At 41.2% G+C, this 18892-nt stretch overlaps 1 protein-coding gene across 1 annotated transcript in view; it reads left to right on the forward strand.

Moving 5' to 3' along the window:
* Positions 1 to 9578: 9578 nt before the first annotated feature.
* PREX2 (phosphatidylinositol-3,4,5-trisphosphate dependent Rac exchange factor 2) overlaps positions 9579 to 18892 on the forward strand; it is a 232818-nt gene continuing 223504 nt past the window's right edge. The window contains exon 1 of the mRNA XM_031441512.2: positions 9579 to 9764. Coding sequence (XP_031297372.2) covers positions 9648 to 9764 — 117 coding nt within the window. The 5' untranslated portion in view covers positions 9579 to 9647. The remainder of the gene's footprint in view (positions 9765 to 18892) is intronic.

Raw genomic sequence — 18892 nt, forward strand, 5'->3', positions numbered from 1 at the left:
TTGTATTTCGGTATTGTAATTTCCTATTACTGAAAAAAAAATGAGAAGTGTTACCAAGGAGTCTGGGGGGATTTCCTGACTAGCAATGTCTTTGAAGTTGAAGAATATTTTTAAGACAGAGGTTTTTAATTGTAAAGAATCTTAATCACGTAGAGAAGAATGCCTTTGAAATACTTTTCTTTGAACGGCACATTTACCAGTTCAGGAAGCTCATTTCCATGAAATGATATTTTAATTTTAATGCATTTACTTCTCTTGCATTGCATGTGTCCAGAAAGCTACAATTTTGTTTCTCAGCCTTATTTATTACATTCTGAAAATTAGGCTACTTGCCTTAAGCTCTTCTATATAGATGTTTTTATTCCCAACACCCATTATTTTAGAGATGCAATTTTAGCCTTTCATTGGAGAAAACAATATAAAGTGGTTGAGACTGAGGTTTTCTAGGTTTATACTCCTGCCATCTCTGTAGGGGGCTATTCTCCACTTGAGTCTGAGAATTCCCACTAATGTTAATTCTGGGTATAAACTCATCAGTTTGGAGGAAAAGGGACTTTACTTCTAAATTCAGCTCTCCTAACTAATTCCGTTTGCTTGACGTTTGAATAAACTGAACTCATCACAGACGTAGAAAACAAACTTATGGTTACCAAAGGGGAAAGGAGGTGGGAGGATAAATTAGGAGTTTGGAATTAACACACACACACACACACAAACTAAACTCATCTTAAGATGGAGATTTTATCCCACAGAAGCTGAAGGAAGAGGAGTAAGAGTCTTGCCATTTGTTTGAGACAAAACAACACTGTCCAGAATTTATGTCCAAATCACATATTGCCATAAATGTTTCATTATGTATTCCAATTAGAAGGTAAGATTATTTGTTTGTGTTCACATTCCCAAGTAGTAAATAGATCATAACTAGAAACATGCTTTATGTCTTTGGTCGTAGTAACACACAAACACACACACACACACACACACACACACATCCAGGACCACGGAAGCCCAAATAAAACGACATTCATTAGAAAACCACACTCTTGAATCAACTGCATTTCTGAAATGAAATAAATATTTTAAGTACAGGTCCTTTACTTAAAACACAATCACTAATTGCAAATGGATGTGTGACATCATCAACCTAAATTGAATAAAACAGCTATCATATTTGTAAATATATTAATATAATAATTAATATAAAACTACACATATATGTATGTATATTAATACATCTTTGGCTCCAGGGCCCCTTAAGATTTGAGTTGCAAATCTTCGGTTTGCAGATCCAGGTTGCTTGTTTCATTCAGTTTTTTTCTTAAATGGCATCAGTATTGCCACTGATAAATTTGGTTTGAGTTGAAGGAGATCTACTTGTTTTATCTTCCTTTATCTTTTTTATATATAGGCTTAAAACCACTACATAATCAGTAATATCCCCTCATCACAGACCAATTGTGACGCAAGGAACACTATAGCAGACAATGCAAGTCAGGCGAGGCGTCTTGAGAAGACCACAGTGGTGGTCTTACCTTTGGGTACAGGGAAGCTAACAGAGGGTGAATAGGATAGGGCAGGAAAATGTGGGGCACTACCAGAAGCTGGGATTGCACAGAACATCACATGAAATTGAGGAGAAGTTAACTGCATGTGTCAAAGAGTTGGGGTGGGGAATGTCATGTGAGCAGTGTGGGGGTGGTTGTCGGAAGACAGAGTTACAGTGTTGGTCAAGCTGATATAGAAAGAAGGTAAAAATATAAATAAAATGACACATTTTAGTGTCAGGAACATAATTTTTCCCTTAACTAGGAGACATGTGCCAAGCTAGTCAATTTTTGAAAAATAAGAATCATCTGGACTTCCCAAATATGCTTTCATCTTTGCTTTAGTGAAAAGTCCAGAAAAAGGCCCAAAGCATCTCCATAAGTCATCTTCATTTTTGATTAAAAATAAACAAGAACATTTAAAAATAATCCCACACCTCATCTGTTCAAAAGTTTTCTTAGTCTAATAAAAACGAACATTTAAAAAATAATTTCTTCATAAGACATGAGCAATGGCTCCTGTCAAAATGAGTTTACTGAAAATTTCTGAGCAAAATCAAAGACAACTCTTCCATGACATCTAATTTGACTATATTCCTCCCCCACAACTTTTTTTTTTTTAAAGAAAATCTTGGGAAAAAAAGGAAAGCTTGCACTAAGTATTAGCTATTTCTCAGACATCTCAAAAGGAGCTATCTGATATATTCTCTCATGCCTCTAAATATTTAAAGACCGTGTCAGTCATGTCAAAAATAATGTTTTACTTTTTAGAATATTTTTTTAAATGCTAGAAAAGGAATATAAAGTAAAAAAAACCTCCTCTATTCATAAAGGTTAGGGATCAAGGTCAATAGTAATAAGTAAGCATCATGCTCATGACAATAGTTAAGGCTTATTTTGATTTCAAAGTGCTATAAGAACGTTTTACTTAAAAATAAAAATAGGACAATTTTTGATCTTTAGAGTCTACGGTTAAGGACTACAATTCTGATGCCAATTCCAGTGCATGTGATTTCTTCCATACCACCAAGCAATTCTGTGACATCAGCTGAGTGTCCTACAATTCATGCTGTCTCCTGGAGATAAGAATCAGATCACACAGGCTAAGGGCTCAGTCCTACAAAACTGAACTAGTGACTTGGAAATTAAGAAATACACTTCTAAATAATTATTGGATCAAAGAAGATCAAAGAAAAAAAACAAAATTGAACCTACAAACTGTTAAGGAAGCAGTGTAAAGAAGAGTGTTAAAAATATTAAGATGCATTAAAAAAAAAAAACCGTGCATGCGAAGATATAAAGCCTTAAACAGCTTAATAATTAAAGAAAAGTTATTGACTATACAGGTTTTTAGTACCTAGAAAATTAGAAAAACAGCAGCAAGGAAAATGAGAAGAAAGTAGGAAAAAATTAATAAAGAGGCAAAAATAGTTAAAGAGAACAACAGTGTATACACTCTTATCCTATGATCCAGAAATCACACTCCTTGGTATTTACCTACATGACTTGAAAACTGATGTCCACACACAAATCTGCATGAGAATGTTTATAGCAGCTTTATTTATACTTGCCAAAACTTGGGAGCAGCCAAGACGTCCTTCAACAGGTAAACGGATTAAAAAGACTAGTACGTCCAGACAATGAAATTTTATTCAGCGACAAAAAGAAATGGGCTATCAAGTTGTGAAAAGACATGGAGGAAGCTTACATGCATAATACCAAGTGAAAGAAAACAATCTGAAAAGGGTACACACTGTATGATTTCAGCTATATGACATTCTGTAAAAGGTAAAATGATGGAGACAGGTAAAAGATCAGCATAGCCAAGGTCTTTTGGGGAGGGAGGGAGAGGGATGAATAGGAGCACAGGGGATTTTTAGGGCAGTGGAACGGTCGTGTGGTGTGGATGTATGTTATACATTTGTTAAAACTTATACAATGTGCACAGGGGATTTTTAGGGCAGTGGAACGGTCGTGTGGTGTGGATATGTGTTATACATTTGTTAAAACTTATACAATGTGCACAGGGGATTTTTAGGGCAGTGGAACGGTCGTGTGGTGTGGATATATGTTATACATTTGTTAAAACTTATACAATGTGCAACACAGTGAATGAACCCTAGAGTAAACCATGGACTTTCATTAGTAATAAAATAAACACATTGGTGGATTAACTGTAACAAATTATAATACTGTAATACAAAATGTTAACAATAGGGGAAACTGGGGGAGGGGGCAGAATATAAGAGGATTCATGGGAACTTTCTGTACAGTCTGCTCAAATTTCCTATAAACCCAAAACTGCTGAAAAATACTAAAAGCCCAGTAACTTTCTAAAATAAGTACAAAACAGATTTCACCATGTTCTATTTTATATTTACATGTGCCCAGAAGTATTCCAGCAAAAATGAAATTCATCTTCACCACTAAGGGTAGCCTCATACCGTATATTCCTGTTTTGGGTCAACTTGCTTTCCTGCTTTGGTAGCTGTGTTTTCTCTCCTGTATATAATGTCACGTATTTCTTTCACTGTATTCTGTGCTTGGTTTGGGAATAGTATCAGATAGATTTGATTATGTGATTTGGACATTTCAGGCTAGACGAATGATACTTCTTTGAGAATACAATAAAATATATTTAATATTTGTAGTTTCTTCTTATCCCTCAAAAGGCTCATAATCTGTAGTGAAGGTCCATTACCTACAGAACATTTCTCTCTGAGGAAAAAAAAAGGCTATCTATGTTAACTTCTCTTCTGAAGAAAAGTTAGAGGAGAAATAAAAAGCCAGACTTATATTTGTTTAGAGATGGAATGATTAAGCTCTGGGAGGCCAACTGAGTTTCAATGCATTTTATTTCTCCATTCACTAATTCATATATTCAACCAGCAAATGCTCATTTCACTACAATTACTTGCCAGATTTTGAAGAGGTTCTGGGGTTACGCTGGTGGCATGGTCTTTTCCTTCAACACTGTGATCTGGTAGAGAACTCCATTAACTGGTCTGGTAATTATGATAAAGTGTAATCAACAATACGATAGAGAGAAAGAACTGTACCATGGGGCGTGGCACTGGAGGAGGACTGAAGGTTCCCCACGGTGGCGCAGGTGTTTCCACAGTGGGGAGTGGCAGGGAATGAAGCCAGAGAGGCCGGGCCATACAGGACATTTGCCTTTATCCAGATCTGATGCAGGATCAGACCCCTCTGTGTTCCAAGAAAAACTCTCTTGACCTCTTCTGGTTTTCCTGAGACCCTAGAAACAGTTCCTCACCCTTCTTATTTCATTCATATCATTCATGATGTGTAGGAATGATGACCTGGGAGAACATACCAGAGAGTGACAGTATAGGAGGCAAGACAGCCAAGGAGAAGGCTGATGTTGTGATAAGGTGAGAGATGAGAGTGGCTTCAACTTGAGTAGTGACAGTGGTGATTAAGAGAAGCAGGTAAATTTGAGAGACGTTTTAGAGAGAGAATATCAACTAATAAGATGTGGGGGATAAGACAGAGAGCCCAGAATGATTCCTAGGCAGTGGCTGGTACCTTTAATTGAAGTTAGGGTGCAGAGAAGAGAGAACAGGGTTGGTGGGAGAAATAATGATTTTTATTTTAGACATGTTATATTTTAGATTTTTTTAATGGTATATTCAAGAGGAAATAGCTCTGGTGGTTGGTAATGAGTTTCTGGAACCCAGGAGAGAGAACTGAGGTGGAGAAGAAGATGTGGCTGCCAGGAGCTAGGAAGAGTGAGTAGGAAGAAGACCTAGGATCAGACTCTACGGAACACTGACTTTTAGAGATGCCAAGAAAGAGAACTTGGCAAGGAAAGGGCAGAGGGATAAAAGGAAAACAATGGTATCACAGAAGACAAAGGGAGAGAACTTGCCTAGGATGACAGTCAGTGCTGTCAGATGCTGCAGGAAGGTCAAATAAAGCAACAAATGAAAAACACAAATTGGAATTAGAAACATAAAGACATTGGTTTACTCGAGCAGTGTCATTGCAGTAAAAGGAGAGTAGTCATATTACAGGGGTTTGAGAAAAGACGGGGAGGTAAAGAAATAAGGACAACATACTGGTTAATCCAGGAAAATCTCTCCATCTCAAGGTCCTTAATTAATTAATTTTTAGGGTTTTTTTGGGGGGGGTAAATTAGGTTTATTTATTTATTTACTTGTTTTTAAGAGGATGTACTGGGGATTGAACCCAGGACCTTGTGCATGCTAAGCATGTACTCTGCCACTTTGAGCTCTACCCTCACCTCCCCCAAGTCTTTAACTTAATCATGTCTGCGTGTGATTACCTTTTGCTACATAAAGTAACATATTCATAATTCTGTGGGTTAGAACATGGGTATTTTGGGGGGCCATTATTCTGCCTACCAGAGGCAATGAATAGAACTCTTTAGAAATTTTTATAGGGAGGAGAGAAATAAGGTGTAGCTGGAGGTACGTGAGGTAGGGGAGGAGTTTTAAACGAAGTGATGGATGGGGAAGGCTAAGTAGGGGGATGGTACCCTCCGAGGATGACATTCTTCTGAGGCCAATCACAGACAAAAACTGGCTGTTTATTTTACTGGGATAGTTGCAGGTTAAGTTTCCATACTGGGAAAGTGATTATCCATTACACGTTAGATTATGGCTGTAAGGATGATTTTTTGGGGTTAATCAGGCTAGTGTGGAGATGACCACATCTAGAAGAACTTCAGAGTCTTGCTAAAGTAATCCTATCCAAATGTGTATTTAATTTTCTATGCCATAAATATTGTTTCTAAAACTAAAATATGGCTTATGAAAACTGAATTTTGGCCTTTTAGGCAAAATATATTCTAAAATCTTTGTATTAGTATGATAGAATTAATTATATGCTTCTGGACACCTTGTATTTATTTATGACTAAATTGCCACAAAAATTAAGTGGAAGTAACTGAAGGATTAAGCACGAAGTATAAACTAAATTAATAAATATTTTTAGAATTACTTCTTGTCCAAGATTCATAATTGTACATTAGCTCCAGGGTATCTATAATATTTTTTGTACTGGTGTCATCTACAGTCATCTATCAGAAGTGAGAGGAGTAAAGGAAACGCCAGGATCAATTTTACTTGTAAATGAAGAACAGTCTGATGCTCAGAATTCTCTATTTAACAAGATTGCTGTGCAATCAAGCACCCTTTCCATTTTTTTCAGTGCTGTTATCTTTTAATGAACTTCAGCATCAGATTTGATGGATTAGTTTACTTGGGCCAATACTAGTATTGAAAGGGCAAGGAAGCTAAAATGACCTCCCTCTGAAATACGACCAGGGGAGCGCTCTTCCTGCAAAGAGAGAGCCTTGGATTTTCTTTTAGTCCAGGAGTCGTCCTGCTCTGGGCCTGACCAAGGGAAACCTACTGTGCACTGTGCTTTGGCTCTCTGAACCATGTGATAATGGATTCTAACCACACCAATTCATGCATATGAAATAAATTGAACAGCTGAGCTGGTTTACCACTCAGCCTCTTCTATCTTCTTTTCTCCCAACTCCTTTTTATTGGATGCTTCAACCTCATTAGTATTTCAGGAAAAAACTGGACCCTGTCCATCATTTTGGTTGTTGCTTTCCTTTTCCTGGCAGACAGAGCCTAAAGTTTCAATAGAGGAAGTAGGGAGGGGTACAACACATTCAGAGTTTATGAAAGACCTTATTTACCATCAAAGTGAAGGTTTCCAGATACTCCAACTCTGTTTTCTTATGCTTTTAAGTCTTTGATGAGGAATTAAGAACTCCAGCCAGGGCTACAGAAGACATGGAGAGGTGCCTGGCAGAAGGCACTACGTGGTGTCCTGAAGCTGTTCATTAATTATAAATGATGTTGAAGGGTAGACCGAGGAGCAGAAGAGTGAGCAGAAACTATTAATATCTTAATAATTTCTGAATGAGCACTTCTCAGAGAAATCTGAACCTGTACATTTAAATGAGTATTTCCCTGGTGGCTTCTATTGCCCTTTAAAAAAAAAAATTGGCAAAACATTCTCTAGTGGGTTGTGTATAGACTTGTTTTTTGATAGAAAAGAATTGCATAAACAGTCCTCCAACTGGGGAGACTTGGTAAGAGAGAACTATTATTTCATCTAGGAGAACACCTGATGGAAGGCATGATGTACTTACTTAATTTTTAACGTTAGAGAAGGGGGCAGGCTCTGGAGGAGGAAACGCATTCATTCCTTGCTGCCTGCAGCACATTGTGAAAAGGTTCAAGCACGTTTGATTTTCCCATTCATTCCCGGGTGTGTGTTTCCTAAGTCTTCTGTCTGTTTCTTTTGTTTATTGTTTACTAGGTGCTGTGAGGTCTGCTCTTTAATGTGCCTTGTCCTTTGTTCTTCTGCCACCGGGTGTGAAGACATTTACTTATTTGTCCTTTGCTCCTGCAACTTCTAAAGAGCCATGTGCAAAAGAAAGAGGAAAACTGCATCTTGTCCATCAGCCTCTCATACATCATTCAAAAAGCTGTGCCCTTAATATAAGAAGAAAAAGTTCAGTCATGCTCTGTTTTGTTACAGAGGGGTGTCGTGATTCATCATAAACTACGCTCTGAAAAGACATCATTTGGAAACCTGATAATTATTTTAAGGTAAATAACATGGAAAGCATCTTAACTTTTTGTTTTACTAATGCTTTCAACTGTTGGAACAGATGAACAGGCCACCTTGCATCAGAACCATTCACTTCCGTTTATTCAAATGTCATTAGGGTGAATTGTTTATAGCTGTTCTAGGTAGGAAAACAAATGACTGAAAAATGTACATGGATAGCATCAAGACAAAAACATATATGGATTGTTTTGTTTGCTGGTTAAATTAATTGGAAATGTTTAGCACTCATGAGAGCCTGGCTCTGTCTCCAAGTGAGAAAAGGCAATAAACATAAGCATTAAAATCAGGACATGCTCTGTTTCTCTCCATTTTCAAATCCTAAGAATCTGTATCTATTTGTGTCTATGTATCTGTATCCATATATGTATTTGTGTCGACAAATCTTTTGACGAGCATTCAGTAACATCTTTGTCTTCTCCATTAGTGACAGTCTTGAATCATAGCCGCTCAGAAACAAAATTGGCACAAATATTCTTGCCTTTTGTTGAATTCACATTCTATTTTGATGTTGGAAAAAAAAGTCCCAGACATGGAAGCGCTCTCCCTCCTAACCAGCACAGTGTGAGGATGATGCTCATTGTATCTGGAGTTTATTGTATGGGCCCGGCTGTCACTTTCCCATAGTGTCTTCATTTATTATGCTAATTGACTTTCCAAGCGCCGGCAGGAGGGTATCTGCCTCGTGAAATATTCTCTGTTGGGGATTTTTAAAAGCAAACCTGTTGTGTGCCTGAATAAAACCCCAAATCAATGTGTTTCTTTTCAAAGACGGGAGGGTCAATACCATGGTTGTTTTTGTTCCCATCCAGTTATGTAACCGTGGGGACTTGTTTCTTTGCTTTCAGGATTTGTACAAAACACATTAACGCTAAACAATAGCCGGGAGTCCTAAGAGCAACCCTGGAGCTGTGTCTCGGAGTATGTCCTCCTAGGTTTGGGAATCTCCAATTAGTTCCATCTCCAGGGCTGACTCTGTGCGTGCATGTGTGCGTGTGTGTGTTTAGTTAGCTGGCACGCAACACACTTCCCCAGGGTTGTGCTTCCTTTTTCCTGAGATTTGGCAAAGGGTAAAGGGTCGGAGTCACATGGATACAAAGCATTTGATTAATGTCCAAGGCACCGCTGTGGCTGCCGGAGCCACCTCCCCTCCAGCCCGGGCCGCGTGAGGCCAGAGGCGCGGGGCGCGGCGCGCAGGTCCCGGGCGGGAGCCGCCTCCCCCGGGAGTTGCCTCGGCAGAGCCCCCCGCCTCCCGCCCCGGATTCCCAGCTGGCGCCCCCTCCCCTGCCCCCGCCCCCGCCCCCGCCCCCGCCCCCGCCTCTCCCCGGCGCGGAAAGTCGCCCTTCCCTCCCCGGACTCGGCGGACGCGGCAACTTTCCCTGTTGGCCGCGCGGGGCCGGGGCAGCGGCGGGCGCGCGGGGCGACAGCGCGCAGCACGGCCGGCAGCCCCGCGTCCCGGCGCCCACCATGGGCGACGAGAGCGCCAAGGACCTGGAGAAGCAGCTTCGCCTGCGCGTGTGCGTGCTCAGCGAGCTCCAGAAGACCGAGCGGGACTACGTGGGCACGCTGGAGTTCCTGGTGTCGGTGAGTGTGCCCGCGCGCCGCGTGTTCCGCGCGGGGACCGGGGAGCGGGCCGAGCATCCCCGCGCGCCGCCGCTGGCTTGCCCGGGGGCTCGTTCGTGCCCGGAGACGCCGTGAGCTGCCGGGGCCTTGGAGAGCTGCGGCTTTGCAAAGTTAGCTCGAGGAGGAGAAGGCTCTTGTTCAGGGAGTCCCTGCTGCCCCATCATTCCTCCCTCCTTTTCACCCCCTCCCTGGTCTGCTCGAGTGCCTTGTGTAATTTTTCCCCCTTCCCTTACTCCCCTCCGGATTTTGTTTGAAAATTTTGACTTGGTGATTAAAGTCTGTCTGCTGCATTCAGGTACATTTAGTTAAAAAAGAATTTTGATTCTTCTGAAGCTTGAGTTTATTATTCAGATTGCATGGCAGTGAAGTCCCTTCAGTTATAATAATCTTTGAAGCGTAGAGTTCTGGTGGGGGGTACAGAGGGAGCAGCGAGGTTGTGATCTCTGGCAGCTGTTGGATATTAAAGCCACATGTGGTGCTCACCCCATCCCAGTCCTACTGTCCCCTCCCCCCCCGCCCCCCACTCAGGGTTTAAATCTGCTGTTTAAATCTCCGCACCCCCGCCTCCCCTCAAGTTCAGCTCCTGGACCCCCTGATCACACAGAGCCCAGGAAAAGCAGTGTAATAAACCACCCATCACACAACTTCGAGATTTCCTAGAACTGGCAGGAACTCTGTTACGGGATTTCAACTTGACTCACTGGAAGTCTGCTTTGAAAATGTTTCATTCATTTTAGGACCAGGAGGGGCAAAGCTGAGTGAAAGAAACTTCTTAGACATCACTCAAAACTTGAATTTTTTTCTATTCACTGCTACAAAGACCCAGAGTTTGAGAATTGGCTCCTCTCCACCCAGATGCTCTGGAGAGCATCACTCAGAGACTGAGGACTTTAGCCTTTGCTAAAAGCTCCTTCAAATCTTCGAACCTCCTCCCACCACCCTATTCCATACCCCCTTGGTCTGGAGGGAAGTGTCTCAAAGGCCAAACTTCCTGCTCAGTTTTCTGAAAGAGGTAAACTTTCTGCTGTAATTGTGATAGAGGAAATTCACTTCTTGGCTCTGGCAAAAAGGAAAGAACCCTGTCTCAAGGGTTGTGAGATGCACAGGTTATTAGCTTCTGGTTGACTTCTCAAAGTAAAATCGATATACTTGAGCCGCCTGGGGCCACATTCTTTGGAAATGCGGATCTTCGAGAGTGCATTGGTGATAAATAGAACAGTGTACACATCCATGTAGCAGCGTCAGAAAAGCATGTTTTTAAGGAGATTTGACTTTTAGTAGCTTCAGATTTGGCTTTCATGAAACTTTGTTGGTGAGCCAGTCCTCTGGCTCTCGAAGAATCTGAGTCACTTCTCAAGTTGCAGTAGTTGCTCCTTTCTGGAGGATTATGACGAAAGCACTAAGCAAAAAAGTCTTAATTTACAGAAATAGATAGCTAACCTAACCTATCTTAAAAACCAATTTGTTGATCTTTCTTTAAAATATCACCAGTTTTTCCTCTAATCTTAACACCTGATGAGTGGAATTGATAGTAGGATATAGAGTTAGAAAACTTACGGGATGTATAAAATAAATTGCATTTTATTCTTTACAAGTAGGTCATTTTATGATTTCATTCTTCTTGTCTCATTCAGAGATGACGGACTCTCCCTTTTCCTTTCCTTTGTCCGTTATTTGTACATGTACATTGTTCACACCCACACGCACAAGTGCGCTGATTGGCCTGAAAGTCATCCTGAACAGAAGTTTCCCCTGACTTCCTTTTCGTTTTATTACCGTTCAAAGCCCAAGATCTGCTTAGAATACTTGACTAGGTTTCCTCTTGGAAGTATTACTTATAGCAACATTTGGGTATTATTTATGACGGCGACATTTAATTCCCATCTATTTCACTTGGTCACCTTCAATTGATAGAGTCAATCCAGTTTTAATTTTAGCCTGAACTGATAGGTACCAAGAGCTTTAAAAATATTCAAACCCTTTGGCCTGGTAATTCCTTTTCTAGGAGTCCATCCTAAGGGAATGGTCAGAAATGCAGACAAACAAAAGAAGTTTTCTTTTTTTTTTTTTAAATAGCTGTAGTGTTAAATAAGTGCACTGGTAAATTTGTTGATAAATTTGATAATGAATTCTTAGGTCAAATTTAAATATTTGTTAGATTAGTCATTGTTTTCGATTTCTGTCAATGCTTCATCAGCGTGGATGAAGGGTAACTCTTATCTTGATTACAAAGAGATGAAAAGCATGTTTTTAGTTTTACCAAGAACGTGTTTTTATTTACATGCCCAGAAAGAAGCAAACAAAATAGCATTATTTCCCTTGACTAAATGAGCATATGGCCTGAGGGAAAACTTTTTTTAGTAAGATGATTTCTCATCTCCAGCCTTTGGCCTCTTAAAGAGACAACACCTCTCCCCCCCCCGCCACCCCCCCCAGATAGTCCAGAAACATTGCCTTTTTTCTCCATCCCTAGTGTCAGTCTCCGTCTTCCTTCTCTCTGGTGGCCACCCCAGCAGACGCTTCTTGATTGAATGACGCTCTGTCCTTGAAGTTTGCTGCTGTCCTTTAGAGTGGCTCACTCTCCCCACTGGGTGCCAAGGCGGCCGTGCTTTCTCCAGCCTCTTGCCCTTACCTACTTGCTGGGCTCCTGCTGCACTTTTACAGCTCCGTCATCTCCTTCAGCAAAACTTGTATGATCCCATCCCTCTCTCGTGCCCAGGCCACAGTGCTCACTGCTTAGTACCCACTCTTCCCTGCAGCCCCCGCTTCCCTGGCACCAAAGGAAGCGACTGTAGAGGTGTATCTGCCTGTGTCTCATTCTCCTAGAATGCAAGCTTCTTGAAGACAGGGCCACATTTTACTCATTTATGTTTCCCCAGACTTTTGTGCAGTACACTGTAAGTACTCGGTAACTGCTTCCTGAATGAGTGGATGACTGAATCAGCGAACTGACCTGTCTTCTCACCTCCCACCCCATTTTTAAGGACAGTTCCTCAATCATCCTGAAACTTCTGATTTTGTTTTGTTTTTTCCTTTTGGTCTGTACAGATGGTGGAAGTTACTTAAGTTTTGCTTAGGCAAGTTTGTATTATGTAACAAAAAGTTTTAAGTTAAACATGTAGTACCTGCATTTAAAACAGAAACATAATTTAAATCAGGCGTTGAGGTATTAAAGACTTTGTCACACACTATTATTTCAATTTGTTATAGTCTAAAATTTCACTTGAGACCATAGATAGATTACATTATCTGGATTAATTATTTTTAGGTTCATAAATAAAATGGTAGAGAGTGATGGAATTTGAACTTATTTTCTTGTTTTCCTTGGGAAATGAAATTTTGTGCTTTATTAGGAATATTCTAGAACATTAGAAAAAATGCTTTAATGGACCTAATATCCAGTATTTGATGTCCAGAGTCTGGACAATAGTAAGTTGTAATCGGTTTCCAGGAGAAAGGACAGAACAGGGCCGACTTCAAGGGTGTATCCTATACTATTATACAGGGCCGCCCACTTCGAAGGACCTCAAGCTTGGTTTAATGCTCCACCATCACCATCTTGAAATTCTTGCTAATTTCATCTTTGAACTTGTGCTTTGCAAGTGAAGTCCAGTGGGACTTAGGGGTGTGAGCAGAGCAGATACATGAAAGAAAGAAAACAGCTTTAGACCTCAGGACCTTCCATAGCACTTTGTTTCTTACTTTTTGAACAGAAGGGTCCCCTGTTTTAATTCTACACTGGGCCTGGAAAGTCCGTGTAGACACATTTGGCTGCAGCAAGTGGCGTTGAGGCAGGTTGATCATATAATTTTCCTTTAAACTGGGACACTTCTGAAATGAAAGAGAATTATTAACAATTACACTGGGAGACAGATGTAAACTAGGATTGTTGCTGGCCAATCAGAAGGCAAGGTTATTCCCCATTGTAGGCGCATTACGACAAAGACTGTGTCTTGTCATAAACAAAAGATGTTTGAAATTTGTTGCTTGTCCAGGCTTTGATCTTAGATACCCCAGAATCTGAGTCCTGTCTCTAATTTACTGTGTAACTTTGGACACATTCCTAAGCTTTTCAAGCCCCATTTTCTTCACTTATAAAATGGGGAAACAATAGCATTTCTTAAAGTTGCTTTGAGGATGAGATGATGTGGCCACTGGGCTCGGCCCAGTGTCTGGCTCACAGGAGGCCCTATAAAGAGTCACAGTTGTTCCGTCTGACTTGACAGTTGTTATACAGAGCCATGCGTGTTGATCGTGCTGGTGTATGATTCTTGTCTCTGTTATATTCTCTTCTGCCTTTCTTCTGTGTCTCTGAGTCTCTTCTTTGTTTTCTCTCTATGTGTTTCCCTTTGGTCCCTGAGGTCCTTCCTGTGGTGATCTTGTAAATGCCCTGTTGGCCGTAAGGCAGGGACAGGAGGTTGCATTCTGTGTAACACAGCCAGCGTTAGTATGGTGCTCTACAGTTTACACCAAACAATTGCATATTTCTTATCTGATTTGGCTTCATATATGTGTTTCTCTCAGATCTTTCGAATGGTGCTCTTTAGAGCCCCCAGGCTCTGGGGTTTGGCTTCATGGGCCTCTGGAGAGGGTTGGGGGAGCTGAATGGTGTGTCTCCAGGCTCCCCATCCTGGCATCTCCTGGCACAGCCCCACTTTCTTCTGATTTGTGGTTTTGCTAAAGGAGTTGGACAAACCACTTATCTGGATGGTAAACTCCAAGAGAACAGAGATGGTGCATTTACTTCGTCTGTAGGCTTTTCTCAGCCTCATCACGGTGCTTTGTAAATAGCAGGTGCTCAAGAAAACAAATAGGCAGATAAAGCAAAGGCAAACCAAACGGTTTGAACAAATCTGAAAACAGCTTCTTTCAGTCGTGATCTAACGTTCCTGGGCAAAGGTGAATTTATTCAACACGTTATGCTCAGGCTTATGTTGCGGGTTGAGTTGTATCCCCCTCAAAGTCATACATTGCATCCCTGACCCTCAGCGTACAAACAATCCCAGGACCACGTGGTAGCAATAAGAGGAATAAGCCGAGTGGCAGGGAGACAGCAAGGGACTCCCTCAGTGGGGGTCCAGGGAACTTCAGGGGAGAGGTGGTGAGAGAGCTGGTCCTGAAGGATGAGGAGGAATGTGCCAGGTTGGGAAGAGAATGATCCATGCTGAAGGAGGAGTGTGTTCCGGGGGACCGTGGCACAGCGTGCTGGGGTGCTGGCATGACCTGGGTGCTCTGGGTGCTGAAACATTCTTCCTCCGCGGAGATAAACAGTCTGTATGCTTTGGGGGTGTTGGTAGGCGAGGAGGTAAGTTCAGCCCACTTTGAGAAGGCATCCATTCTTAAGAATTCTGACTTCAACTAAAGGCAATGGGAAATCAGTTGTGAGGGACACTTGCCTTCTTATTAATAACAAACAAGTCTGAGACCTCCAAGGGTGGCCCTGGGAAGGGGTCTCTTATGGGAAGTTACCAGCCAAGAATCTATGAATCTGTGTCTCAGACTTTTGCCTTGGGATTCCTTCTCGTTCTCTGTTTCCACCACCTCGTTGGCCCTCAGTGTACACTGCTTCTTCTGCAGCCCACACAAGCATGCACATAAGACCTGTCCTCGCAGCTCTTAATCTGGGACAGGTTATAACCTTCAAAAAGTTGCAGCTATTTACTAAGGGAGGGTTCAGGCCAGTAATCCCGGAAGCGACATGAAGCGTAAACATGGTCTAGCTTGTGCAATGCAGATTTCTGCTCCTACCAAAGTGGTCTTCTCTCAGCATCTGCTGACGCTGCCCGATTTTTATCCGAAGCCCTGAGGCAGCTCCTGTTTGAGCCTCCTGCCTGGACGCCACTCCTGGCCTGACTTGACTGTGTTCTTTTTTTCCTAGTCATTAACCCAAATGTGTATTCATGAGGATGGCACCAGGAAGCAGCCCTTGAGATGTCTTGACTCTGGTAATGAGTGTGCTGTGGATTAAAAGAGTCTCTTTCATAATTCCGATTTTTGGAGAGTTACTCGTGTGGCCAGAACCTACTCTCTGCACAGAGGGATGTGTCTTTAGTCTTACAGCTTCATCTGCATAATTAGACCATATTATATTATGATAACATTAATATGAGTAGTATTTATTGAGATTAGTTTTGTTTCTTAGCAAGAGAATTCAGTCAATAGGATTGAGAAACCAAGATTGAATTCTGGTTACCCATTAGGCATTCTGCCATTTCATTGGTCCAGGTAAGAACTGTGGAATGTCTGATCTAAGGTGAAGATAAAAAAACAAATCCAAACAAAACTCAAACAAAATCAGCCCAAACCACAAAAAGCCAAACGGCCAACAATCATGAGACATTTCTTGAGTAAAACTCTCAGTATTTACGTTCACTCAGAAGCGGAGGTTTAAGTAAAATGGAAAACGTTATGGTGGTTTCGAGCTTGAAGACAGGATGGGGAGGGTCGTGAAGTCAGAAATGGAATGCGAGGGGCAGACAGCACGGCGAGGAGGAGAAAAGTGAAGCTGGTTTTCGCCTTGAGCTGCAAATGCTGCTATGATTTTTGAGGATAATAATGTGGAATGTAAGCAAGAATTTGGGGGCAAAAGTTAGAGGTCTAGAAAGTAACTAATCATGTATGTTGAAGCCGTCAGGTAGAAGAGATGATACAACAGGAATGATTTAAGGAAGAAAACATACTAACCAAGGGTGGATGTTAGGAAGCCTATATTTAAAGTTTAGGGGATGAGGAGAGTGCACTGGTGACTTGGACTGAGCTGTCAAAGATTGAAACAGAGAACCAGGAGAGAGTGATCTCTTGAAAGCCAAGGAAGGAGCTGGTTCCTAGAAGAAAGTTTTCTTGAAACTTTCCACACAGAAGTTGGTTGTGTGAAGATGGAAGAGGCCACTGGATTTGGCAATTGGAACGTCAAAAGGGTTCTGACCTCGGGGGTGTGTGTGTGAGCAGGATTCTAAGGATGAGCTGGAAGACATGACCTGAGTGGAAGGAAGCCGTGGAGATGAAGACTGATGGGAGAACTGCTCAAGGAGTTTGGTGGTAAATGCACGGAGAGAAATAGGTGATGAACTTAAAGGGGTGATTTTGCCTAGGGATGTTTGAGGGAGATGGGGATCGCCAAGGAGGGAACGAAAAAAGGGAACGAAAGCAGCTACAGGAGAGTGTGTGGAAGTCAAGTACATCTTCTGGTAAATCTTGGCACGAGCCCCCATGGCACTGGGAGACAAGGAAGGCACTTGGCAAAATTCTCTGAGCCATCCTGCCCTTACAAACCCACAGCAAAACATCGTTACAGAGTCTAAGAATGAGCAAGCTGTCTCTTGTATGTTTTTTAAAATCCTGCTGCTTCTTTAGCCTAGAGCTTGCGGAACTGCTGGGATGGACTTTACACCTCCATGTGAATACTCCCCAGCAGCTCTGCCTCCCACACTGGGACAGTGGGGTGATGTGCACGCGTCAGGACGTTGGCGCAGGGAGAATGATGATGACCTGGGTTAAAGTCTCGGTACTGAAATTTACACACGGTGTAAATTTAGACACGTTACATAGCCTCTTTATGCCTAGTTGCATGTTTGGAAAACACATTCGGTAATATCTCACAGGGCTGGCCTCAAATCTGAATCAGCTTCTCCCTTCCCAAATTCTGAGTGTGTCTCCTTCCCCTCTGACTCTGCTGCCTCACAGGTTGAGCCTGGCCCTTACTAAGGCCAGCTAGCCTACTCCTGACCCCTTTCTCTTCCAATGCTTCTTTCATAGATAAAGAAAGGTCCCGAGGAGGCCAGACGGCCAAGGGAGGGATGGTCTCAGCACCAGGGAGGGATGTCTCCTTTGGGAGGAGAGAAGGATGGTAAGGCCAGGGTCCCCTTTGGGGGAGGGAAGTTGGTGACCTCTACCTGATCTCAGTGAAGTTGAGCTCCTATTTTCTTTGTGTTTTGTTTTATTTTTGTTTTGTGGTTTGTATTTGCCTAGAGTGAGATGCCTTGAAGACAGTTAATAAACATCTGGAACATACACTTTTAGGAAGGGTAAAGGGATTAAACATGGCCTTCTGAGGTTGGATGTTTGTATACTATCTTTGTATACAAATATATCTTTGTTTTAAAAAATGTGATTTTCTTAAATGCAATATACAAATTTAGAAGTTAAAAGATAGAAGTAATTTCTGATTTGTTACCTCTCTTACGACTAGGTTAAAATCTTGAAAATAATGACACAATAATTTTTTAAATCCATGCTACAAGTTGTATAGAACTTATAGATTACATTTAAGGCACATAGCAATCCTTGTACACACTTTAAAAAAGGAAACACTGGTTTATCTGACAACATTTTGGTCTGGTTTCATTTTTCTCAGTACTTGTCTTTTTAGTATTCTTTTACTATATGCCTGTTAGATTTTAATACCAGGTACAGTTGCTAAGCTTGAATTTTGAGTACAATTGATTTGACCTAAAAATAGTTGTTTTTGTTTTTATTAACTCTTTAAGAATCTTATTTGTAATGCTTACTTTTCAAAATAGATGGAATTTAATTATTCTCAACTTAGTAAATGTTTCTTTGCTTGAAAATGCAGTTAGGTCACTTTCCCAATGATTTTGACTATACTCATTCAAATCCTGACGTATCTAATTAAAACTTTTTTTTCCCCAAATTTTTTCCGTATTCTCATGAATTATAGCATTTGCTTCATGAGTTCAGTGACTGTGATTTTAAGAAAATTGATATGTTAAGTTGGGGTTCTGATATTTAAACACTCTAGTTAGTATAGATGATTTCAAACTTTGAATCCTTGAATAATTTTTTAATTTCTACTTTTGCCTTATAGCTTAGTGTACAAAAAAAAGACCTATTTTTTTTGGAGAATATCTAAGCCAAGGACATGGTGTTCTGTCGTTAATGCTAAATGCCTGCTTTCCATGAAAAGGCAAGCCCTTCATTTGAAAAGGTTAAATGGTGTAATACTTAAGAAATGACTCCAGCTAGTTAAATTTAGAAGACTGATATAAAACTATTTTGGGGGTTTATAGCAAAAGTATAGCAATATAGAATATGAGTGGGTAGGCATTTTTATTCACTGTAAAGCTCTCTGT

This window comes from Camelus dromedarius, chromosome 30 (assembly GCF_036321535.1).
Source record: "Camelus dromedarius isolate mCamDro1 chromosome 30, mCamDro1.pat, whole genome shotgun sequence".
In the NCBI taxonomy this organism is placed as follows: Eukaryota; Metazoa; Chordata; class Mammalia; order Artiodactyla; family Camelidae; genus Camelus; species Camelus dromedarius.